Below are 27,412 nucleotides of genomic sequence, written 5' to 3' on the forward strand. Positions count from 1 at the left end.
GTATAATGGCAGCCTATGGGCTACACTGCCCTACATTGTTTTATTCTCATGAGAGGTGTAAATAAAATATGAGAATGTATTTATTTATGTATTTATAGAATAAATAGAGGTTTAAACGTGAAATTTACACTACAACTGTTTTTTCTTCTAACAATTTGGCCTGTGTAGCTGTTCACATAGGCTGCACATTGTTATTCTTAAGTGTTTTTCACAGACCTTTTTTGTCAAGGAGCTGATGATTGCACTTAAGAATATACTACACAACAGTGCTCCGGGGTCCCCGCAGGCGCGCGGAACTATTCAGTGCTTATGACTATCATGGAAATACCCCTACGAGAGAACTGGAGTTACAGGTAAGAAACCATTCCTTTCAGAAAGTGGGCATTTTCTTGCTTAACCATTCTGTGCCGCTGCCTGCCTGTGGAATACACGTCTGGGTCAGAGTGACAGTTGGGCTGTCTCTGAATTCACTCTAGTGACACAAAGGGAGCTGAGGTGTGTCCTACATATCCGGATGAGTCTTCCTGGGCTAGAGTGGAGGGAGGAGCTGACATCTGCACTTGAAAGGGCTTTGCCTGCCCTCAAACAATAGACTCCAAACCCCCAGTGTGTCTGGGTGTCTTATCCAGGTGACTGACACCTGTTCGGTATAAGTCAATAAGGACGCTCAATGAAGGACCACGCACCAATTATGAATACAATTTAGCTTTACTAGAATTTCAGGTAAATGCAGGCATTTAGCACATCAGCAATAGTGGAATAAGAGCAGCAATGAAAAGCATCTATTCATATATAAGTACACTACAAAGAGCATCTATGTATACGTATGAGCAAAGAGTTCATTGACAGAATAAGAATAGCAGTGAAAAAAAGCATCTATTTATATATAAGTACACTACAAAGAGCATCTATGTATACATCTGAGCAAAGAGTTCATTGACAGAATATAAACTTGGAATAACTGTATACCAAAATGTGATACACTACGATGTTCAGGAAGCAGAATATAAACAAGTTGAATACTTCAGATAAGCTTTGATTTTACTGCACACTAAAAGGCATATTTCAATTACTGTAGCAGGCTCACACTACGATGTGCAGTAAGAAAAAAATCTATAAACGAGCTGAATTCTTCAGATTATAAACACAGTGCAAGCATAATAATCAATCATAGTAGAGCAGAGAAACAAAAGCCTTTCATCCTTGGGTGGAACTTAACTTAGTCCACGAAATGCTGGGAAGCCCTCTACCGCCCGCTTGGACCTCTCTCCCCCTTGAGCGTCACGGTCTTGGAACAGCACAACAGGGAGGCAGCTCTGGGTCTGAAGATGAGTTTCACAACTCCATCTGCGAGCTTCAATTCCCTCACCCACCTTTCAGTGTTTAAGTAACCTGAAGCTTGGATTCTATCCCCTTCCAGTAGTATTTTCTAGCTATGTTATCAGTACATGTCTCTTGGCTGCCCTGCCATTCCCTGGCAATTGTTTTAATTCCATCTTTTACTGTGGTCTCGTTCTGAAGGTTGAGACTGAATCTCCTTCACAGCCTGTTTCTCACACATGCAGCTGCGAATACGTTTATCTACTGAATGTCAAAAGAAAACAAGCTTGAAAGCGAACATCGTGAATTTCTTCCACGTTGCTCTGGCTTCGGCAGGCATCACGTTCATCTACACTGTTCAAGCTAATTAACCCTTTGCGTCACAATGTCTTCCACACCCTTCCCTATACTGATCACGCCACCCCTTAGATGAGCACGATGCTTGCGAAACAATTATTTATTGGAACACTTCGCTAGCTAGATTGCTACGAATACTTGTTAGCATTATTCTAAGCGCCTGCATTTTAGTATAAAACTGGCTTGTGCGTACATATAGTCTACATACATAGAATAATCATTAGCGTGACAATCAATAACTAGATTAGCGGATGTAACACTATATTTAGCGTCTTCATAGCTCCTGGTGCCCAACCTTAGATGTCATACCAATGGTGCTCAGTTACTTGCTGGATGCGTGAAGCAGTGTGGATAAGCTGTTTGGCGTCTATGGTCATCTGTATGGCAGTATCCTTGGTATATGTAGCTGCCATGTCGAATTTAGCAAATGTGATTTGTGCGTAGCGCCCGATTGCCTCTAGTCTAGGCAGTTTCACAACAAGCGGGATTATCCATTCTAACTGTGCTTGCATTTGTGTCTGTAATGTGGTTGTGGTGAACTTAGTCGGTCGGTATAGGATGTGAGTACTTATGTCAATAATGCTGGTAATATTGCACATACACATTACCTGCTCTCCGGTGGTTTGTACAAATCCGTTAATAAGTAAGGGATGATTAGTAACTTAACGTATAGTTTCTGTTACTATCTGATATGTCTGTGCCATTAATAGGATTTTTTTAAATAGATTTTTTATTAAATTTTCGTTACAGATCTGAATACCGTATCTTTGTGCTTACATTGGCAGGATTTGGTTGATCTGATAAACATTTTATTAAAACAAAAACAAACTAAACACAACGTGGGTCTTGTTATAACATCCAATATATTTATCTGCTTTGTCCGACTGAAAAGTCTTATATTTTGGTGTTTTGTGGCCCCTCGCTTAGCTGCTCGGTTGCGTTGTTCCCTGCTGGAGCCTAATTTGTGGATGTTGTGCGTGATCTGGATATTTGCTCATCTCTTGTTGGCTGACGCGGGTGGCAGCAGCTGTGGGCCGTGAGAGTGGGTGTATGCTATTCTCGTGTGGTATGTCTCGCCCAATCACTTTAGTGTATTAGGAGTGATCAGGTACTATATATTTGTCTAAGCCTGTACCGTTCCCCTGTTCATGGTGGTCTCTCGTCGTTTTTAGCCTCTAATGTAGCTACTAACGTTTCCCGGGCTTCACATCCTGTGTTGTTGGCCCTCCCGCGCCAGTTTCCTTAGTACCTGATGTTCTGTTCGGGTCCAGCGCAGTGTTGGGGTGTGCCAAGTTTTCAAGTCAGGCGCTTTGGGTGCTTTCCAATTCATGGCTATTAATCTTTTGTACATCACATATGCTAGATCTGCAAACTTATGTAGATGTCTGTTTCTTTTCTCTCTACCTCAACCCTAATAGACAGGATTTAGGATCAACTGTCAATGCAATACCCGTCAGTTCTGTGATTACTTCCACCACTCCATTCCACTCCTTTTGTACCTGAGGACACTCCCATACCATGTGGTAGAAATGTGCCAGTGGGGCGCTACATCTGGGGCAAGTTGGATCTGATCCCGGGAACATGCGTTTGATCCTGGCTGGTGATAAATGTTTGGTGTGTGTAATTGAATTGTGTGTAGCGAAATCTGGGGTTTCTCGACACACCTCTAGTGTGGTATAGGGCCTTCGTCCATTCCTCTTGGGGGATCGGGTCTGGCAGAACGGTGTTCCATCTATTCCTTACTTTCTTCAAGTTAGGTTCAGGGGACTTATTCAGGATTTTGTATAGGTTGCCACTACTTTTATTTGATCGTCGTATTGCAGCATGTGGTGTAGTGCGGGGGAGGTCACCAGCCGCCCATGTCTTTTTGATTGAGTGGCATATGGCATAGTAAGCTAGGAATTGCCCTGGGCCTGCTGCTGTAAGGGCTTGTGTCGAATCGAATGTCATCAGTTTCCCATCCTCATAGCAGTCTCCTACCAGCTGTATGGCCGCCTCCGTCCAGGTCGTAAGTGAGTGCGATCTAGCCGCCGCCCAACCAGGGATCTGGTCCAGAGGGATGAGCGGCGAATAGGGGAGTGCCTTGTGTCCCTTCTGTATGTACCTTCCCCAGCATGAGTGTGCCGCCGCCATTAATGGATTGACGGACGCTCCTTTTAGTGTTTTTATTTGTTAGCCATGTGAGCAGAGGTTCTCCCTGTAGTCGCGCCAGCAGCCATTCGGATTCTGCCAACGCGGGCCTGTGGATCCAGTTTTGTATCCACTGTAGCTGTGCTGCAGCGTAGTAGTGTTCGAAGTTGGGGGCTCCACCTATGCTAATTGGGTGATGCAGCGTGGAGAGCGCCACACGCGTCCTACCCCCACCCTATATAGGCTGCAGCAGGACCGCATTCAAATTACGAAAGAAGCTCTTGGGGATGCTACTAGGCAATGCCGCGAAGTAATATAGCAGCCTAGGCAGTATCAGCATATTCGCCACAGCCCCCCTGCCCAGGGGTGACAGTGGTAATTTGTTCCAAAAGCGCAGCGCCCCCTTCATTGAAGCCAGTGCTCTCCCCAGGTTGCCATCTGAGATCCTCAGTTTTGTGGTATATATAGACCCCTAGGTATTTAAACATGTCGAAGTACCACTTCAGGCGTCCTACAGGGACGTTTTCTTTTCTTGCCGGGGACCATCTAGTTAGTGGGTACACACGATTTTTCCCAGTTTACCACCAAGCCCGATATCCCTCCGTATTCGGTCAGTAGCGATATTACTGAGGGTATCACCTCGCTTCCTTTCCGTACGTATATTAATGCGTCATCTGCGTACAGTGATATAACGTGGTGTAGCCCATTTCTGATTATTCCCCATCTATCCTTCATTGCCTGTATTCAGGTCGCTAATGGTTCCATCGCTATGGCAAATAACAAGGGAGAGAGGGGGCATCCCTGCCTGGTGCCTCTGGTAATCTGGAATCTATCGGATATAACCCCTCCCGTTTTCACCTTGGCTTGTGGATTGGTGTGCAATGTCTGTACCCAGCGTATATAATTAGAGCCAATTCCCATGCGCTGCATGGTAGCAAATAGAAAATCCCACTCTAGTGTGTCAAATGCCTTCTCAATGTCTGAGTGTACCAGCTCGTTGTGTGCATCCGGAGGGGTGTCTCCCATGACACTCAGCAATCTCCTGATGTTTAGGAAAGTATTGCGTTTTGGGATGAATCTATTTTGGTCGTCGTTTATCAAAGTGTGTATGATGGGAGCTATCCTGTTAGCCAATATTTTCCCTAGTATTTTACAGTCTAAATTTAGGAGCTAGAGTGGCCTGTAGGATTTGACATCAGTGGGATCGCGGCCTTGCTTGGGGAGGACCACTCATTGCCTCGCTCGGAGTTGGAGGCCATATTTTTTTGCCCATGCCTCCTCAAATACTTTCATCAGGTGTGGCCTCAAGCGTGACGAGTAGGTAGAGTAGTACTCCATTGGGAGGCCGTCTGTGCCTGGCGCTTTGTTCCTGGGCATCTGTGCTAAAGCGAAGTCCAGCTCCCCCAGGGAAAGAGGAGCCTCCAGTGTCTCCCTGTCTGCCTGCGACAGCTGCGCCAGATGTGAGCCTGCAAGAAAGGACTCAAGTTGTTGGGTTGTGCATTTTGTGTGTTTGGTATAAAGGTTTGTGTAGTAGTCCCTGAACGCCCCATTTATTTCTACTTGCGTAGTGACCAATGTGCCTGCGTCTACCTTTATAGCCCCTATGGGGGACCGCTGGCGGTCCTTGCGCAGGAGCCACACCAGCAGCCTTCCCGATCTATCTCCCTCTGTAGGCGCATCAAGTGATAATTATGGTCATGTCGGTGTAGACGAGTATCTGCTTCGTTGTATTTTGTATGCGGTTCTTTCAGTCCTGTGTAGGGTATCTCATTGCGTGCCACTGCTATTTCCATTGCTCTCAGTTCCTTTTCCAATATGCTAACCTCCCCTTGTAGGGTGCGTCTCACTCCCCAAGTGGTTGAGATGCAATGACCTCTCACTACAACCTTGTGTGCTTCCCATTCTACTGCTCTTGAGTCTGTGGAGCTTGTATTGGTTTCCCAGTACTGTCTCAGTGTTGTATTCAGTCCTTCTGCAAATGCATGGTCATGGAGAGCTTCCACCTGTAAGCGCCAGGTGGGGGTTACTGAGCATCTTCTGCCCCAGTTCAGTGTTATTCTAAGCAGCGAGTGGTCCGATAGTGTCTTGGCTAAGTATTCTGTCCTATTGACCAGTGCGCATATGTCCTGGGTTCCCCATATTATGTCTATTCTGGTGTATACTTTGTGAGGAATTGAATAAAATTAATACTCCCTCTGTTGTGGATGTTTAATGCGCCATAAGTCAGAGTCTCATGTCACCCGCCCATGTCAGTAAGGGGCCTCCAGCAATTCTATTTAACGCTTTCGGATGCATATTGGACCTATCCAATACTGCATTCGGTGTGCTATTGAAGTCCCCGCCCCATATGGTTGGGGCTCCGGGGTTTACCAACAATGCCGGGGTGAGTGTGCCCAAGAATTCAGCTAACCCACTGTTGGGGGCGTATATCCCGATTAGTGCTAGTTGTCTCCCATCTAACTGACCCTCTATTACCACATATCTTCCCCCATGGTCGATCCTGTGCGAGGTTTGGACATATGGGACGCCACCTGCTATCCATACCAATACTCCTCTAGCAAAGGCCGAGTATGTTGTGCCAATGATCTGTCCTCCCCATTTCCCGCGCAACTCCTGTAGGTCTGACTCCAATAGGTGTGTTTCTTGTAGAATGGCGATGTTCACTCCCTGACGTCTGAGGCATGCATGTACACAAGATCTTTTGCTTGGGGCCCCCAGCCCCCTGACATTCCACGTGACTGTCATATTGCTGTGTGGTGAGATTAGCATTTTGTGCCATGTAGCGTTGTGTGGTGTGACTGCTTGTATCGCGCACCAGGCTACTATGCCCTTCCTGGCGCCCCCCCCCAATCCCTGTCGTCTATATGCTTAAGACTGACAGACGCCACAGTGTTTCCTGTATTCTGGTGTGACCCATATTGTGTGAATCAACTGTTCCCCCCCCCACCCCCCCCCCCTCCTCCTCCTCCTCCTCCCACCCCAACTAGTTCACTAACCCAACTATGAACATGTAGTAATCTACTCAACAAGAAAACCTGTATCCGTGTGGATATCTGTAGGAGAGCTATTTTGACAACCAGATGTGGCTCTTGTATGGAGCTCACATCTTTCCGCAGAACTAGTCTGCATGTGGGCGCTCTCGGAGTGGTCCCCCCCCCTCAATCACATGCTCAATGACAATAAACAGTGCTCTCATTAATGAGATCAAGGAACAATGGCTCCAGACCCACCCACCAAGCCTGCTCCCACTCGGGCCCTGTGTGAGCGTCTCCCGCGTTGACAGGCAGGGAGGAAAATTATACTGCCTGGGGGCGCCGTGCCTCCAGCTCCCGGGCATCTCCGCCGGGCCCGAGCGCAGAACCAGCAGTGCTGCGCGGCCCACGAGCCAACCTCCTCCTCTTATCGAGAAGTTATTCCTCCCCAGGTACCAGGCAGTCACCTCGGGGCTCCCCCATGGAACAGTGAAAAATTCTCCCGCGTTGGTGAGCGGGGGGGGGGGGGGCTAATCTGTGCTGCTTATGGGCCTGGGGAAGCTGTCTCTGGGTCCTGGGTGTCACCGCCGGGCCCGAGTGTAAAAACGGTGCGGCCATCCAAGCACATGCAGCCAAGCCGAGCTCCCACTCCAGCCACAAATTATTTCACAGGCATCCACCCCGGAGCAGCACGTGTCTCAGCCCCTCTGCCCGTGTCTTCAACCTGGCGGCAGGGACGCCAAAGGTATGGTGGCCGCCTCTGTTCGACACAGGTGGGGTGGGGGGGGTTGGGGAGGAGAAGCCGCAATCCGTTCTGGGCTCCCTGATTGAGAGCCGTGCCCACACACTCACCGATCTCTAGGGCCTTGCGGCCGAGTCGACAGGCAGCGCCCCTCTCTGTCCCTGCCCCTGCCCCCGCAGCCTCCAGTGGTCCCTAGACGCCGTGGCCACTGGCTCCCGCGCGGCCCCTGTTCAAACGCGGTCGCTGTCCGTGGCACTTTTTGGCTCCAAAGCAGCGCCCCGACTCCGACTCCTATGCCTGCAGGCACTGAACGCCACTCCGAGAGTGCCGTTTAAGGATATTTTCAGTGAGCCCGATTCGGAGCTCACGCTTTAGGTGTCCTTCTCGGCCGCCATTTTGGCTCCTCCCCAGTATGTATCATCAATAAAACTGGTGGTGAAGGGGAATTCACAACATTACATAGCCAGCAGTGCATGCTCGGCTCCCCTTCCTTCCCGCTTGTGGACACATTCCTGCCAAGATGATCAGGGTCCAACATTGTGTCCAGGTTCAGGGTGTGGGAGGTACACAAGCCCCTTCTGTAGTCATTCTAGCGTCCCCATATTCTAGCCCATTTTTTTGGGGGGGAACACCCCAGCGCCTCAAACTATTGCCTGCCATCCTGCACCAGTCCATATAATTGTTCAGATCTTTTAATTGCGGTTGTCTTGGCTCTGCACCTCTCCCTGTGCTCCCACCCACCACCACAGCTATGAAATGTTACGCTTAGCCAAAGTCAACCCAAAGGTCATCCAATTTTTTTTCCATTCTACCAAGATCTGATTCGTACCAAATGTTCAGTAGGCACAATTTCGCTGAGGCCTCCATCTTGCTCCCAGATACCTAATTCACACAGTTCACCACTGCAGTTCAATACATCTGGGCAGTCCCATATTATATGTAGAAAAGCGCCTTTGTGACCACTATGCCTTAGAGAACCGGTACTCGTAGCCCTGCCAATTTTAATCTTAACCACACAAGTGAGATGAACTATGTAGTATTTTCAATTGAACCAATGGAAACCTCAATCAGATTGCCACCTGAAGTCTTAACTTTGCGTCACTGCTCAACGTGGCAGTGTTTTACAATAGACTTCCTTTACAAGGAATGACTATTGCTTTTCAGAGGAGAACACCTTGGCCTAGCCTGCACCTGCTGACAGTAAAGGTGAAAGTGACAGCTAAGCAAATACAAAACGCACACATCTTTCTCCTATTTACTCCCTCTATGTATTCGATATTATGATTGAACCCAATATATCAGACTTCAATAATTTCTTTAAACAAGATATAAATACTGATATTGTAAAATTCAAAAAATATATATACAATTCCCCATATAACAAATCACACACATAAAATATAAGACAACATATAAAAATACAGCACCAAAAAATGTAACCCAAATGACTTCAAGACATCAACACAACAATCACATACATATAGACAAACACGTATATAGAAACGTCACATGAAAAATATCCTATATTTACTATAATACACTTCATATGTCAAAAAACAAGTGGTCAAATAACCAACTCTAAGTTCTAAATATTGCATAAATTTAAAAAAAGAACTGAGGTCAAAATGATCACAAATCTCCAAATCATTCTAAAAAGAAATTACTTCTGATATGTACAGAGAAATGCCCAGAGTACATGTCCCCATCTTAACACAAGGCTATGGATAATGAAAGACAGTCTATATGTATTTAACCCGGCTTTTTCTTAATGTTGAAATCCACACATCTTTACTCATCCAAGTTATAGTTCACCATTGTTGTTGCCATATAATTCGCCTTTGCTGTTGCCGACGCACGTTTTGGTGGACTTACACCATCCAATTCAGTCAATTGTGTGTGCCACCTTCATCAGGGCAATATATCAAAAATAGGCACTGCATCCTTTTTTTAAAATCTAAATATGAATTGAAACATATATATAGTTTGTTATATTGCCTTCTTACAGGGAACCGTTGTAATTCTTCCTGTGCTCTACATGCATAGAAGTGAGTGTGCAGTTACATATTGTGACAATAACCACCAAACTGGTGATAACACAAAACCCCTTATTCTACACCTCATGTCCAAGTGATCTACAAACACATTGAACCACGTGCCCTACACCCATTACAACAAAAATAACTCTGCTGTCATACCAGGTTGGTAATTCTGATATGGATCTCTTCTAAGCGACCTCGCATGGGTGGGGGGGCTGCAACACTACGCCAAAACAAAATCAACCACTGCCAAATCAGCTTCTCAAGTATCAAACTAAATGCACTTGCGAAACTCAAGTTAAAGTAAGCTGCTGTCTCAAACCCCAAAACAACACATGGCTAAATCGATGAGGAAACGGATATCGGAAAATATGTGACCCAAAGTCACAAAGTCCGTACTCCCCACGCGGCAGGTGTAGAACAAGAAAGAACTTACTTTAGGCTTACGTTGCCAGTCTAATCCTCGATGGTTCATAAGCTGATCCTGGCCACTTTTCATAACGTTCGCAGCTGCCAAATGCTTCCTTTTAAAAAGGCGAACACTCTGAAGCCTAGGGATAATAAACATCAGAGAAGGACTTCGGATTATCTAATGTGCCCTAAGCACATACACCAACAGGGTGGCCATCTTGAAACGATAATAAAATACTACAAACTCCTAACACGACACCTAAACTAAACACAATATTTACCAGATAGTCCCATTATGAAACAAATACAACCAACGAATAACCTCAACCAAAGAAATAAATACTGAACTACAACCTAAAGTAAACTGAAGTTGCATCCAAGCTGAAATCACCACACCATTCTGTAATATCCTCCATTTGAGTACCTATCACTCACTAGATAAAAAAAATCTTATTATCTTAGAGCATTATACCAAGGTACATCTTCATTCAAACCCTTCTCGAATGTCTCCAAATAGAAAATCCAAAATATTTCTCTTCTTTCTAACGGTTTCTGAGCACAGGCCACTTTTCGGAGAAATTTTCTCTAAAATAGACCTTTATAATGGTTGTCTGTGATCCAATGTGTAAATAGAGGGGCATTCAGTTTGGGTGTTCTCATGGTAGATTTCTGTTCACAAAATCTCATTCTGAATTCCCTGGATGTCTCACCCACATAACCTAAGTTACAGGGACATAAAATCAAATAGACCTCATTCTTTGATCTAAAATTTATCATAGTTGTCAAAGTAATCACTCTCCCATTGTGAGTCAAACTGTCGGTAACCATCGCCCCATCACAGGCATGACAATCACCAGACCTATGCTTGCCTTTATTTGGGTCCAGCCCTACAATAGATCTTTGTACCAAGTCCTGCGTACTGCTTATAGCTGACCGGGCCAAAATACTTCAAGTTCTTGTTCCTCTTAAAAGCAAAGAGGGGTTTGTCCAGAAATAGTCATTACCAATGTTCAGGATATGCCACTGGGAGTTTGATCTGTCAGATTCTATCATCTAAGTTGGAATGGTGTATAGCACATACCAACCTCTCATTATCTCCTCTTTCCTTACCTTGGAATAATGATTGGCAATCATAACATTTTGTCCGAGCCACACTGCTTGACTGCCAGTTTTTTCTTTTCCAGTGCTCTGGTCAGTCATGATCTTAGGGAAGTAGAGCAAGTACTGAAGCCACATATTGGAATGTGGGAGTCTGATTAAAATGCCCTATAAGTCTTGGGTTCATCAGAGGTCCTTTTCTAGAGGTGTGCTTAGCATTTCAGGGCATGTAAAGTTGAGAGATTTTATTGCTGAAATGAAGTTAAAAAAAATGTATGAGATCTTTTTATTGAAACAAGGAAAGTACACACAGAACTCAGTGAGTATGTATCATCAATGACACTGGTGGTGAAGAGGAATTCAGAACATTACATAGCCAGCAGTGCATGCTCGGCTCCCCATCCTTCCTGCTTGTGGACATATTCCTACCAAGATGATCAGGGTCCATCATTGTGTCCAGGTTCAGGGTGTGGGAGGTACACAAGCGCCTTCTGTAGTCATTCCAGCATCCCCATATTCTAGCCCATTTTTTTTGGGGGGGGGGGGGACACCCCATCCTCTCATCAACTACGGCCTGCCATCCTGCACCAGTCCATATCATTTTTCAGATCTTTTAATTGCGGTTGTTTTGGCTCTGCACCTCTCCCTATGCCCCCACCCACCACCACAGCTATGAAATGTTACGCTTAGCCAAGGTCATCCACATTTTTTCCATTCTACCAAGATCTGATTCGTACCATATGTTCAGTAGGCACCATTTCGCAGAGACCTCCATCTTGCTCCTACATGCCTAATCCACACAGTTGACCACTGCAGTTCAATACCTCTGCACATCTGGGTTGTCCCATATTATATGTAGAAAAGCGCCTTCATGACGACTGTGCCTTAGACAACTGGTACTCGTAGCCCTGCCAATTTTAATCTTAGCCACACAAGTGAGATGAACTATGTAGTATTTTCACTTGAATCAATCGAAACCTCGATCAGATTGCCACCTGAAGTCTTAACTTTGCATCACTGCTCAACGTGGCAGTGTTTGTTTACAATAGACTCCCTTAACAAGGAATGACTCTTGCTTTTCAGAGGATAACACCTTGGCCCCGCCTGCACCTGCTGACAGTGAAGGTGAAAGTGACAGTTCAGACAGAGTGCCCGTTCCAAGTTTTCAGAACTCCTTCAGCCAAGCCATTGAGGCAGCCTTCGAGAAGTTGGATGCACCACCCTGCCCAAATGCCTCATCCATCCGTGGTAAGGATATAGAGCTGGAATTGTGTGGCTTGGACACTTGTCTAAGCAGTATTTGGATGAGTATGCAGGGTGAAAACATTATTGATTCAGTGTGGCAAAGAGCGACCAGGTGAAAAGTAAACTATACAACTGTCTCCTGTCTTAAAATATATATGGCGCTCACAAAATGTTTGTGTTTCATGTCTTGCTTGCCTGTGTGTGTTTTCACCATCAGGCAATAATGAACACAAGGAAACTGACAGTTATTGATGTGGAGGTGATGCCTGATACACCTTATAGGGAAAAAATTAACACATCTGGACCTAATTAATGGGCTAAGTTTATTTGGGAAGAGTAGGAGATAAATCTAAAATAAACCAGTTTAAATATGTTTTGATATTTGTCTTTCCCATCTCCATCCGTTCTGTGAAGGTGCCATTGGATTGTAGCATGTTAAAATAGAAACCTTGGCCTCGGGGCAGGAATCTGTGGCGCTCCATGCTTTCACCTAAGCATCCTCTTAGTCTACTTCAAACCTTTTATCTGGCTTCTCAATCCAGTTCTGGTACCTGTTTTGCTACAGAGTTTAAGGCATGTTATTACATTATTTAAATGAGGCTTAATTTTATTCATCTTATGCCAATAAAAGTATGTAACACTACAGATTATGCAGCCGCTTTTTATTGCCTTTGCACTTTACAGATCTGCTAACTTCGGTCATGTAAGCCTTTTCTTACATGCCTCACTACAGGATACTGCAGAAACAGTTTGTCCTGCTACTTTCCGACACTGGCAGTGCTGTGGGCAGTGCCAGTCTCTTTGAAACAATGGTTTTGCAAAGCTAGAGACACTGTTCCGGTGCTATTGGTTAGTGTTCTGGCCTTGTGGCTCTTCAAAATTCCAAGGTCAGAAAATGAAGCAAAGGTCATCTGGTATATATTAGGCTCATTAAGACTTTCTAAAATTATGTTAAAGGGGCAGTCTTGTGGAGAGAGATGTATTTGCTGACACACAGTAAGCATTCCATGTTGCTTTATCACCTGGGGTTTTGAGATAAATTGTGACATCATTCACTTGATTGCCCCTTTAACCTTTTCATATACAATAGTCCAGTTTAACGACATGGTGTTTCAAAGACTGAATATCGGGTATACTGGTGCATTCTGATGGATACTTCTAACCGCAGATTCCTCACCTCTAAAATATCCAAAGGTGCCAGACTGGGTCTGGAAATGTCCTCAGCAGTGCTCCTGTGTGCCTCTAGGTGGTACCATGTGGCTGCATGCTGGCTTTGTTCTGCCCCCAAAGTGACAGAGTGGAGCTGCACTTAAAGGCCATCCCTGCATGCTGATGGTCGTTCCTTTCTTTCCATGCCTTTGAATGCAAATCAGGAACTTTGCTCCCTTTTTGTCTGTTTTTCAAACAAAATTAGTGTGCAGGGGAATGATGGCCACGCTTAACTATACAGGTTTCAAACTGTGACTGTCATAAAACACCTGTGATTGACTTGCACCAGGTGTGCCTCTGGTGTTTGGGCTGGGAGCAGTCATTTGAGAAATTTTAACGCATGCATCTGAAAGCAAAGTGGGATGGTTAAGCAAGTCTGTGTAGTTGAATATCAAAAGAAGCCACACAAGAGCCACTCTAAGTTAAGGGCACAGACCAGTTTCCCAGGCCATTCCTGTGACAGGTCCTCTTTGCAGTTGAGGTAATCCTGTATGTCCAAGTCCACAGTGAAGCAAAAGCACAAAGTGAAGCTGAACTTGAGCCCATCACACCTCTCTCTAAAGAGAACTTGCAAGGGTATCAAGGTGTCACTTGCTCACTATCTCTGGTTGAGCCCATTCTCACAGTTGATCCGATGCATCCGGAGTTCCTTGGGCCGTCGGGGATGCTTGAGCAGGTCAAGGCCTTTAGGAAGGCCATGCTGTGCATTTTTCTCTTTAGGCTTCCGCTGTGCCACCTTATCTATAGATCTAGATAGCCAGCGGACTTTGTCCTAATACAGGGTTTATTTTCCCCACTTGAGCCACCAAAAGAAGTGCTTCATTTACTCTAGTCATCAGATGTGAGGCCGAGGTCCTGAATCTACGAATTCCCTTCTGTTGAAGTTACACCAAATATGCTTACTGAAGTTTTACAGCCTGGGCCAGCTTCTTTTGAGCCCTTACTATCATTCAACAAAGCCCTAACTAAAACTCTTATGGCCATTTAGTCTGTACCTTGCTCTTGCCCACCAGTGAAGACAGGTGGCGGTATGCCATATTTTGGTGCCAGGTAGCCCTGATTTTCTTATGCAGCATCCTTCTCCTAAGTTTGGTTGTCTAAGCATCCACCAGTAAGGTGAATCCTAACTTGTCCACCACAACCTCCCTTGACAGAGCCGGAAAGGATTGGGGCATTCAGGAAACATTTGTTCTCTTGGGCCAACCTAGCCTTAAGGATAAATCACAAGTTGCCTACTAGATTGTTACATTCATGCCCTCAGTCATGGCCAGCTATGTATATTGCTGTCAGCCCTGCAAGAGTTTTGTTCCTCCTTGGCTCAAAGCATCCAAGATGGTTGGGATGTAGCAAATAACCAGATTTGGGCTGACCTGAATGCTAACAATTGTTTTGGGCGAGCAGGTGTTACTAGTGTGGTCTGTCAGTTGTCACGCATGAATGAGAGCCACAGGCTTTGAGGATTTGCAGGCATCCTTTATGAATACGCATTTTAATGTATCTCAGTCTTTTTGGTGAAAAAGCAGTTTCTTCCCTGGAGTACTTAAAGCTCAGGGCCCTGTGGCACTTTCGACCCCTGCCAGAGTTTACTCCTCAGTTTCACCCCTTTGGAGGCTACGCCAGAGGTTTGGTGTATAGGCATGCAAGCAGCCACTCCCTACCCCTTGCTGCCGTCACATCAGCCCTTTCAGGCCAGGGATGGGGATCAGGCAAGCAACATGCAGGTCACCAGGGGCATTGATCTTAAACCCCCCCCCCCCCTCCCTCTCCCCCCCGCCCCCCCCCCCCCAACCCTCAGCATCAGCCTCCAAGCTGCTTTAGTCTGTCCATAGTGGCACACCTCTACTCTTGAGGAGGCAGGATCTGACATTTCCTCCCAGGGTGCTAATCCACCACATCAGATGGGTCATCCAAATCATCCACCAGACTTTGGCCTCATTTCTTTCCGCCTACTTCAGAGCGACTTTCAGAGGAGCACCTATCCATCTTTTTGCAAGCAGTTAGAGCCTTACTGTCCACAGGTGCTGTTGAGGGTGCAGCCTTGGGATTAGGGCTGCATTGTCATCCAGGATTGGGTCTTTCATGTATTCACACACTTGAATCATTTTGTGTTGTCAGGTTGAGAATCCCATGTAATCTTAAATAGTAGTGAACATTGTTAAAATGGCCGTAGACCTTAACAGTGTTTCGTAGCACATCCACCTCATTTGAAGCAACCCAAAATTTAGCCAAAGATGTGGGAGTGCCAGCACTCCTCAACCTAGAGGCCACTACAGCTCAGATTTCAAAGCAAAGTGTAACAGTTTGGCTTGTAAAGGGTCTTTGTGGTGGACTGTATGCCAGGCCACACATTTGTTCCAGTGGCTGGTGTAAGTGAACTTTGTAGTGGGACACCTGGCAGCAAGGATGACATCGAGAACCTCGTGGTAGATCAAATAGTCAACAGTTGCAGCTTATTCCCCACTCATGAAGGTGTAGATTGTGCAAGATCTTGGCACTATTAAAGGTTGTTGGCCCCTTTGGACTTTTTGCACTTGCCAAACTGTCCTTCATATCACCTGTTGTGGTGTGTTTTATTGAAAGTTTCCCTCACAACCAGTTTGAAAGGCCACAGTGGGAGCTTAACTTGGTCCTGTCGTTCCTCATGCGTGCCTCATTGTAGCAATTGCTCAGCTGCTTGTTGTCTTAAGACAGTCTAAACTCTCTTCCTCATTTCGATCACTTAATTTTGTCACACAAGTGAGCTGCAGGCTCTCGTGCAGCTTACCCGACACTACCTTTTTTCCAGACTAGTGTTGAGGGCCTGGGCAGCCTTCTTTCTGAAAGTCGTGACTCCTTCTCAAATTGGGCAATCCATCCCTCTTGAGTGTGTTCTGTCTTTTGAAAGAAGGGGGGGGGGGGGGGGGAGTAGTAGTCCATTGGCTAGACCCCAAGAGTTCTAAGCTTTTACATTGATAACACCAAAGAAGGGGGCAAAGAGCGGTAAGGTGGTGTTTATCAAGGTGAATAGTCCTCTTCAGATGAATCTGTTATCTGCCAGACCGTGACATGGGCGTTAGCACACATGCAAAAAGCACTACTGCCTTGACAACAAGGGCATTTCGCTTGTATGGTTGTGCCAGACCTTTTGGTTTGAGCACCCTCTATACCCTTAATCTTCGGAGGTCCTGCTTTAGTATCTATTTTAGAGGTGAGGAATGTTTAAAAGTATCCATCAGTAGGGCAAGTTAATTACCTTCAGTAACATGCTTTCTGGTGAATATTCTAACCGCTTATTCCTCCATCACCCTGTTCTATGGAGTGGTATTTTTTTTTTTTTTTTTTTTAACCATATAAGAACATCCCAAGCTGGAGATCTGCACACTGGTACTTACAATGGTTTCATGCCACTTGTCCAGGATTTGGAGAGTTGTGCATGAAACTGTGCGCAGGGAGTGGCGCTTATGTGGAACTGTCACTTCTGTGGCCGAATGAAACGATCACAGAACTGCGTGGCACCACCATGTGGCACACAGCACTACTGAAAATATCTGGATCCAGCCTGATCACTGGGGATAGTCTATAGGTGATGAATCTGCAATTATGGCATCTAGTAGAAAGTGTTACCGAAGTAAATAGGTCTGTTGCACTGAATGCAGTTTGAGTAAATTGTTGAGCCCATTCCAAAGTTTGTTGAGGTCTATCCAAACTATGATTGGTCAAATATATGCTTTGATGCATTCTTTGAGAGAAAGGTTTGACACTTAGACTGAATTGTGGTTTTCGAACACATACATCGAAATACTTTGAAAAGACGTTTTACTTTAGTAGGTCTAATCAGCATAGTTAGATGGAGACATTGGGAAACCAATTTCAAAAAGACCAAAGAAAACAGTGTGTTCGATGGCATCTGTCGCTGTAGATACGCATGTTTTGCAATAGCTCGCCATCTGGTGTTGGGCCGGAGTGTTACAAGTTGTTTTTCTTCGAAGAAGTCTTTCGAGTCACGGGACCGAGTGACTCCTCCTTTTGTCTCCATTGCGCATGGGCGTCGACTCCATCTTCGATTGTTTTTTTTCCGCCATCGGGTTCGGACGTGTTCCTGTCGCTCCGAGTTTCGGAACGGAAAGATAGCTAATTTCGGAAGATTTTCGTCGGTATTGTTGCGTTCGGGATCGGCGTAGTTAGATTCAACACCGCGTCGAAGGATCGAAGAGCTCCGGTGCCCTTTGGGGGTAGTTTTTTCGATCCCCCGTCGGGGCCTGGTCGGCCCGACCGCGTGCTGAAGAACGCCGATGGAACGGACCCCATTCCGTTTCTGCCCCAAATGCCACAATAAATACCCCTATACAGACCAACACTTGGTCTGTAACCTGTGCCTGTCACCTGAGCACAGTGAAGACACCTGCGAGGCCTGTCGTGCGTTCCGGTCCCGAAAAACACTCCGAGACCGTCGAGCCAGAAGACTTCAGATGGCGTCCGCGCCGACAGCCCACCGAGAGTTCGAGGAACAAGAAGCGGAAGGTACCTTCTCGATCCAAGACTCAGACTCCGAAGGATTCGACGATACACAAACCGTGAGTAAGACATCGAAAACCACTCAGAGGAAGATTTACAAGGCCCAGGGGACGCCACTGCCACCAGGCCATGGCTCCACCCATAAATTCGGTGACCGACCGTCGGCACCGAAAAAGGCCCAAACAGTGCCGAGATCGTCCGACTCCGGTCGAGACACCGGCACGCAGCCTTCTCGGGACCGAGAAAGTGCTGGAGACAAGCATCGACACCGAGATGCCGGTGTAGACACGGCTCGACGCCGAGACAGCGGCCCGAAGAAGATCGGCGCCGACAGGTTTCGGCCCCGAAAATGAAAAAAGTCACCTCGGAGCCGAAAAAGGACGCAGACAGGGTTTCGGTCCCGAAACAAACTGCAACCGACCCAGCTTCAGGCTCTTATACAGAAGAGCACTCGCTAACCTCCCAAATGCAAAAGCATAGGTTTGAGGAAGAGCTACAATCAACTGATGTGGACCATACGCAAAAGCGTATTTTCATACAGCAGGGGACAGGAAAAATAAGCACCCTTCCCCTATTAGAAGAAAGAGAAGGTTGGAGTTCCAAACTGAACAGACACCACAACCAAAAGTGGTGAAAAGAGTTACCCCACCACCCTCTCCTCCGCCCGTGATTAACGTCTCACCAGCACAAACTCCATCACACTCCCCAGCTCACACCACCATGAGCCAGGGTGACCAAGATCAAGACGCATGGGACCTATACGACGCCCCAGTGTCAGATAACAGTCCGGAGGCATACCCTACGAAGCCATCTCCACCAGAGGACAGCACCGCGTATTCTCAAGTGGTGGCTAGAGCAGCACAATTTCACAACGTAAGCCTCCACTCAGAACAGGTAGAGGATGATTTTTTATTCAACACTCTCCTCCACCCACAGCTCATACCAAAGCCTGCCTATGCTCCCTGGTATGCTCCGGCACGCAAAAGAAATCTTTAAGGAGCCGGTCAAAAGTAGGGCAATCACACCAAGGGTGGAAAAAAAGTATAAGGCGCCTCCTACAGACCCGGTTTTCATCACTACACAGCTGCCACCAGACTCTGTCGTTGTAGGAGCAGCTAGGAAAAGGGCCAACTCCCACACATCTGGAGATGCACCACCCCCAGATAAAGAAAGCCGCAAGTTCGATGCAGCTGGTAAGAGTCGCAGCACAAGCTGCAAACCAGTGGCGCATCGCGAACTCCCAGGCACTACTTGCGCGCTATGACAGAGCCCATTGGGACGAGATGCAACATCTCATTGAACATCTGCCCAAGGACTTACAAAATAGGGCAAAACAAGTGGTTGAGGAGGGACAGACCATTTCCAACAACCAGATCCGCTCCTCCATGGACGCTGCAGATACAGCTGCACGGACAATTAATACATCTGTAACTATCAGAAGGCATGCATGGCTCCGAACGTCTGGATTTAAACCAGAGATTCAACAAGCAGTTCTCAATATGCCTTTTAACGAAAAAGAACTGTTCGGTCCAGAAGTGGACACAGCGATTGAGAAACTCAAAAGACACGGACACTGCCAAAGCCATGGGAGCACTCTACTCCCCGCAGAGCAGAGGGAATTACAGCACATTCCGTAAAACACCCTTTAGAGGGGGGTTTCGGGGTCAGAGCACACAAGCCAGCACCTCACAAGCAACACCGTCCAGTTACCAGGGACAGTATAGAGGAGGTTTTCGGGGACAATATAGAGGAGGGCAATTCCCTAGGAATAGAGGAAGATTTCAGAGCCCCAAAACCCCTACTACTAAACAGTGACTCACATGTCACTCACCCCCTCCACACAACACCAGTGGGGGGAAGAATAAGTCATTATTACAAAGCATGGGAGGAAATCACTACAGACACTTGGGTTCTAGCAATTATCCAACATGGTTATTGCGTAGAATTTCTACAATTCCCTCCAAACATACCATCAAAAGCACAAAATTTGACAAAACATCATTCCAATCTCCTGGAGGTAGAAGTGCAGGCACTATTGCAAAAGAATGCAATCGAATTAGTGCCAAACACACAAATAAACACAGGAGTTTACTCACTGTACTTTCTGATACCAAAGAAGGACAAAACGCTGAGACCAATCCTAGACCTCAGAGTAGTGAACACTTTCATCAAATCAGACCACTTTCACATGGTCACACTACAAGAAGTATTGCCATTGCTAAAACTACACGACTACATGGCAACTTTAGACCTCAAGGATGCTTATTTCCATATACCAATACACCCATCGCACAGGAAATACCTAAGGTTTGTATTCAAGGGAATACATTACCAATTCAAGGTACTGCCTTTCGGATTAACAACCGCACCAAGAGTCTTTACCAAATGTCTAGCGGTAGTGGCTGCACACATAAGAAGGCAGCAAATACATGTGTTCCCATATCTAGACGACTGGCTAATCAAGGCCCATTCGTTAATAGAGTGCTCAAATCACACAAATCATATCATACAAACCCTCTTCAAACTAGGGTTCACCGTCAACTTCACAAAATCCAAAATTCTGCCGCGCAAGGTACAACAATACCTAGGAGCCATAATAGACACATCAAAAGGAGTAGCCACTCCAAGTCCACAAAGAATTCAAAATTTCAACACCATCATACAACGCATGTATCCAACACAAAGGATACAATCAAAGATGGTACTACAACTCCTAGGCATGATGTCTTCATGCATAGCCATTGTCCCAAACGCAAGACTGCACATGAGGCCCTTACAACAGTGCCTAGCATCACAGTGGTCTCAAGCACAGGGTCATCTTCTAGATCTGGTGTTAATAGACCGCCAAACTTACCTCTCGCTTCTGTGGTGGAACAACATAAATTTAAACAAAGGGCGGCCTCTCCAAGACCCAGTGCCACAATACGTAATAACAACAGATGCTTCCATGACAGGGTGGGGAGCACACCTCGATCAACACAGCATACAAGGACAATGGAACGTACATCAAACAAAACTGCATATAAATCACCTAGAACTTCTAGCAGTTTTTCAAGCACTAAAAGCTTTCCAACCGATAATAGTTCACAAATACATTCTCGTCAAAACAGACAACATGACAACAATGTATTATCTAAACAAGCAAGGGGGGACGCACTCCACGCAGTTAAGCCTGCTAGCACAAAAGATTTGGCGTTGGGCAATTCACAACCAAATTCGCCTAATAGCACAATTTATACCAGGGATCCAAAATCAACTCGCAGACAATCTCTCTCGAGATCACCAACAGGTCCACGAATGGGAAATTCACCCCCAAATTCTGAACACTTATTTCAAACTCTGGGGAACACCTCAGATAGACTTGTTTGCGACAAAGGAGAACGCAAAATGCCAAAACTTCGCATCCAGATACCCACACAAACAGTCCCAAGGCAATGCCCTATGGATGAACTGGTCAGGGATAATTGCTTACGCTTTTCCTCCTCTCCCTCTCCTTCCTTACCTGGTAAACAAACTCAGTCAAAACAAACTCAAACTCATATTAATAGCACCAACTTGGGCAAGGCAACCCTGGTACACAACGCTGCTAGACCTATCAGTAGTACCCTGCATCAAATTGCCCAACAGGCCAGATCTGTTGACACAACACAACCAAAAGATCAGACACCCAGATCCAGCATCGCTGAATCTAGCAATCTGGCTCCTGAAATCCTAGAATTCGGGCACTTACAACTTACCCAAGAATGTATGGAAGTCATAAAACAAGCCAGAAGGCCATCCACCAGGCACTGCTATGCAAGTAAATGGAAGAGGTTTGTTTGCTACTGCCATATTAATCAAATACAACCATTACACACAACTCCAGAACATGTAGTGGGTTACTTGCTTCACTTACAAAAATCTAACCTGGCTTTCTGATGGATACAACTACCTGTGGATTCCTCACCTCATGAATACTCCCATGGCGCCAGCATTCTACGGAAATCTTCTTACTAGTCTCTGCACGTCGACGAGGACGTCACTGTCTCGCACGCGACGCCGTCTGACGTCATACAGGCAATAAGAGGTCCTCGACGATGTGCGGACGTCAGTTCCCTTTTTTCCGTGCATTCGAAACGGTTATCTTCGAGGGAGCAACTGTTACTCTTGCGGTTACAGTGTATATCTTGCTGCGTACTCTTTCTCTGTGGAAATAATGTCGCAGAGAAAGTCTGGATTTAAGCCTTGTCGTGAGTGTGGAGGCAAGATGTCGGTGACGGATCCTCATTCCGATTGCCTTTGGTGTTTGAGCTCCGACCACGACGTCTCGGCTTGTGATTCGTGTCAGCACATGAATCCGAAGGCCATTAAAGAACGCGAGGCGAAGCTGTTTATGGCCAAGTCAAAGGAGAAGCATCACAAGAAAAAGTCTTCTCCAAGACATCGGCGTCATCGAGACTCCCGGCGCCGTAGAGAATCTCGGCGTCATTCAAGGGAGGCTCGTTCCAGGTCTCCGGATTGGCGCCGGAGGACATGGGAGGTCAGCCCCACGGTGACGCCGCATCCTTCGACGCCGTTGCTCTCTCCGACGTCTCCAACTTCGCCTGGACAGGCGTCGGTGATTGAGGTATTGGAGCCTCAGGTGTTTTCTCCGGCGCAGACGCCGAGGCCGGCGTCGGGGTCGCCTCCGAGTCAGGCACCCCAGTATCCGGCTTTTCCCACCCCTGGAGCCGATAGTTCCGCATTCTTGAATGCGATGTATGCCATCTTCCAACAGATGGCTCCAGGGGGTGCTCCGGCTGGGCCTTTGGCCTTTTCTTTGGGTGATCCTGCGCCTCTTCGGCCGGCACCCTTTATGCCCTTTCTCCCGTTTGGGAACGTGGGCTCGGCGCCAGTGTCGGCGCCGGTGGCCGCTCCGATGGCTTCGGAGGGATTGGCCCCAGGGATTTCCATCCCGTCGACGTCGAGATTTCGGCCTGTGACTCCGGTGGGTCCATCCGTTTCATCTGCTCTTCAGTCGGCGCCGAAGTTACCTGTGGCGCCGGATGCGGCGTCGGTGGCTTCGGAAGATCGGCGCCGATCTCCGACTTCGGCGGAGGTGTTGTCGACTCCGCGGATTGAGCAACGACTGCATTCAAGGAGGCGTGTTCTCCGGGTACTAGAGGAGCAGGAGTACCAACGAGCCCTAGAGGAAGGAGAGCTAGAGGACTCGGGTGATGGGCTGCGTGGACTGGAGTCGGCCAGTGGGCTGGACACTTCCCCTGAGTGGGACCTTTCGTCCCCGGGGGAATATACCGAGGAAGCTGCTTCCTTCCATACAGTGGTACGGAAGGCAGCTAGTTTTTTGGACCTGCCTTTGCCGGTGGTGGAGGCGAAACAAAACCTTTTGACAGAGGTGTTGCATCCGGCCTCAGCCGCGGCGGAGCCTCTATTACCTTTTAATGACGCTCTGCTGGATCCGGTTTTAGAGGTGTGGAAGAAGCCGGCATCTTCCCCAGCAGTTCACAGAGCCGTGGCCAGGAGGTATCGGACGGCTCCAACTGATCCTGGTTTCCTATCTAGGCACCCTACGCCGGAGAGCTTGGTTGTGCAGGCCTCCTGTTCGTCCAAATCAGCGCCTGGTTCTTTCCCGACGGTGCCTGGGGACAGAGACTCAAAAAAGCTAGAGGCGCAGTCGAAGAAGATTTTTTCGTCCTGCAGTCTGGCGTTAAAAGCCACTAATGCGACCTGTATCCTGGGGAGGTATATTCATGCTCTGATGGATGACATCTCCTCTTCGTTTACAGAGCTTCCCCAGGGTCTTTTGGATCTTGTCTCTGATGCCCAGGCTGCTGCGACCCAAATTATCCAGACGGGACTGGATACCACCGACTCGGTAGCCAGAGCAATGGGCACAACTGTGGTGGAAAGGAGACAGGCCTGGCTACGTAACTCGGGCTTTTCGGCAGATGTACAGTCCACATTGTTGGATCTCCCGTTTGATGGGGACAAACTGTTTGGGGCTAAGGCTGATTCGGCCTTGGAACGTTTTAAGGAGAGCAGGGCCACGGCTAAGTCGTTGGGACTTCAAGCTCCTTCTTCCACGGCCTCTTCCAGATTCTTCAGGAGGTTTCGTGGATTTGGGCGTGGCTCTTCCTCCTCTTCCTTTCGGGGAAGATATCAGCAACCTGCCTCTTCCCACCCCTATAGATCTTTTAGGGGGAGGGGTAGGGTCCGCACCAGGGGAGCCTCTCAGCAGCACTCTGCCTCTTCCTCATCCTCTGGCGGGGTGCAGCAGGGGAAGCAGCCTTAGGCTTCCACCATTTCCCACTCACTCCTCTCCTGTAGGGGGAAGATTACAGCATTTTCTCACCAAATGGGAGACTGTTACGTCGGACACTTGGGTTCTCAGTGTTGTGGGAAAAGGCTACACCCTTCCCTTTCGGGAGTTTCCGCCCCTCATCCCGCCCCGCCCTTCGTATTGTTCACAAGAACACCTCCTGTTGCTAGAACAGGAGGTGGAAGTCCTCCTTTTAAAGGGCGCGGTGGAGTTGGTCCCGGAGCAGGAAAGGGGTCAAGGAGTTTACTCAAGGTATTTCCTGATTCCCAAGAAGGATGGTCGTTTGAGACCAATTCTGGACCTGAGGATCTTGAATTGGTTCCTCAAGCAGGAAAAGTTCAAGATGCTGACCCTAGCACAGGTGCTTTTGGCGTTGAACATGGAAGACTGGATGGTGTCTGTCGACTTGCAGGATGCTTACTTTCATATCCCGATACTCAAGTCACACAGGAAGTATCTCCGGTTTGTGGTGGGATCGCAACACTACCAGTTTGCGGTCCTTCCGTTTGGTCTTACTTCAGCACCTCGAGTCTTCACGAAGGTGATGTCGGTGGTTGCGGCAGAGCTCAGAAGGAAGGGGATAGCAGTATTCCCTTACTTGGACGATTGGTTGATCAAAGCCAAGTCCCCGGAGCTTGTGTTGCGTCATCTGCAGTCAACAACCCAGTTGTTGTTCGACCTGGGCTTTTCGGTGAACGAGCCCAAATCTCACCTGGAGCCCTCTCAGCGCCTCCTGTTCATAGGGGCAGTACTGGATACGACATTGGGTCGGGCCTTTCCTCCGCCTCAGCGGATTCAAGATATTCAGGATTTGGTTCCAATGTTTCGAAACGGAGCGGTAGTTCCAGTCCTCAAGGTCTTTCGTCTGCTCGGTCTTTTTGCCTCCTGCATTCTGTTGGTCACGCATGCTCGCTGGCACATGAGGGCTCTTCAGTGGTGCCTCCGAAGGCAGTGTCTCAACACAGAGGGGATCTAGAGGGTACTGTCAAGATCTCCAGAGATGCTGCTGTGGATTTGAAGTGGTGGATTGCAAGCAACAATCTTTCACAAGGAAAACCGTTCCAGCAGTCGCCACCAGTGGCCACAGTCATAACGGATGCTTCCACTCTAGGGTGGGGAGCTCATCTGGGGGATCTGGAGATCAAAGGTCTTTGGTCTCCAGAGGAACAGATTTTTCACATCAATCTGTTAGAGTTACGGGCTGTACGTCTGGCTCTCAAGGCCTTCCTCCCTTCCCTTCGTGGTCAGTCGGTACAGGTCCTAACGGACAATACTACCACGATGTGGTACATAAACAAGCAGGGAGGAGTGGGGTCGTACCTTCTCTGCAGAGAAGCTCTTCGACTATGGTCCTGGGCAAAGGACCATCGGATTTGCTTGATAGCAAACCATCTGGCCGGAGTCTTGAACGTGCGTGCGGACAGTCTCAGTCGCCACTTCTTGGCAGACCACGAGTGGCGTCTCCATCCAGATCAAGTCCGTTTAATCTTCCAGAAGTGGGGGTTTCCTCGGGTAGATCTGTTCGCCACTCGAGAGAACGCGCGTTGTCCGTTGTTCTGCAGCCTTCAGTATCCGATGCAGGAAGCATTGGGGGACGCGTTTCAAATGACCTGGTGCGGCCAGTTGCTTTACGCGTTTAATCCCATACCCTTGATTCCTCGAGTATTGAGGAAGATTCGCCAAGACCGGGCTCTAGTAATCGTAATAGCTCCGGATTGGCCAAGGAGGGTGTGGTACTCCGACCTTCTCCAACTCTCAACGTGCCCGCCGCTCCGTCTCCCTTTCAGGGCAGACCTCCTCTCGCAGTCGCAGGGGCAGGTTCTACACCCCAACCTCCAGAGTCTGCACCTACATGCCTGGAGATTGAACGGGGCAACCTGAGTTCCTTCTCTCTCCCGCCTGAGGTAGTGGATGTTATATTAGCGGCCAGGCGACACTCCACTAAATCTATCTACGCTAATAGGTGGACTAAATTTGTTGCGTGGTGTGGAGAGAGGCAGATTGATCCTTTACAAGCTCATCTATCGGACGTTTTGTCTTTTGCTCTATCTCTGGCGCAGAAAGGTTGTGCAGTGGCTACCATTAAAGGTTATTTATCGGCCTTGTCAGCCTTCATATGTCTTCCAGACCAACCATCTTTATTTAAATCCCCTATTGTTATCAGATTCTTGAAAGGTCTTCTAAATCAATATCCTCCAAAGCCATTCGTTATGCCGCAATGGGATTTGTCCTTAGTCCTGACTTTCCTTATGGGGTCCCCTTTTGAACCTATGCATTCTTGCCCCTTAAGGTATTTGTTTTTAAAAACAGTCTTCCTGATAGCTATAACATCAGCAAGGAGAGTGAGTGAGTTGCAGGCCTTATCAGTAAAACCCCCTTATACAACTTTTTATGGGGATAAGGTGGTGTTGAGGACCAAGGCTGCTTTCCTCCCGAAGGTTGTTTCACCCTTCCATTTGGCTCAGGCAATTACTTTGTCCACGTTCTATCCTCCGCCTCATCCTTCCAAAGAGGAAGAAAGACTGCACCGTCTGGATCCAAAGAGAGCGTTGAGCTTCTTTATCAATAGAACAAAGGATTTCAGGCTGGAGGATCAGCTGTTTATTGGATACGTGGGCAAGAGGAGAGGAAAGGCAGTCCACAAGAGAACACTATCCAGGTGGGTTGTTCTTTGCATTAAAATATGTTACTCTTTGGCAAAGAAGGATCCTCCTGAGGGCATTAGAGCTCATTCCACCAGAGCTAAGTCGGCCACTTCGGCCTTAGCCAGAGGTGTTCCTGTGGTCGACATCTGCAAGGCCGCAACTTGGTCGTCCCTTCACACTTTTGCAAAACATTACTGTTTAGATTCTGAGGTTAGAAGGGACGGCCATTTTGCACGGTCAGTGCTGCAGGATTTCTTGGTTTGACCATTTAGGCACCCACCGCCGGGCGTGGTACTGCTTTGGGACTCTATTCATGAGGTGAGGAATCCACAGGTAGTTGTATCCATCAGAAGAACGAGTTACTTACCTTCGGTAACGACTTTTCTGGTGGATACATTAGCTACCTGTGGATTCCTCACAGTCCCACCCGCCTCCCCGTTGCCTTTATGGTCTTG

The 27,412-nt window shown here is 47.4% G+C and overlaps 1 protein-coding gene across 1 annotated transcript in view; it reads left to right on the forward strand.

Moving 5' to 3' along the window:
* The window catches only part of RNF10 (ring finger protein 10), a 263,755-nt gene that overhangs the window by 191,505 nt on the left and 44,838 nt on the right, over window positions 1-27,412 (forward strand). Inside the window, exon 16 of the mRNA XM_069215043.1 lies at window positions 12,150-12,314. Coding sequence (XP_069071144.1) covers window positions 12,150-12,314 — 165 coding nt within the window. The remainder of the gene's footprint in view (window positions 1-12,149; window positions 12,315-27,412) is intronic.

Source organism: Pleurodeles waltl, chromosome 11 (genome assembly GCF_031143425.1).
Source record: "Pleurodeles waltl isolate 20211129_DDA chromosome 11, aPleWal1.hap1.20221129, whole genome shotgun sequence".
NCBI classification, from domain to species: domain Eukaryota; kingdom Metazoa; phylum Chordata; class Amphibia; order Caudata; family Salamandridae; genus Pleurodeles; species Pleurodeles waltl.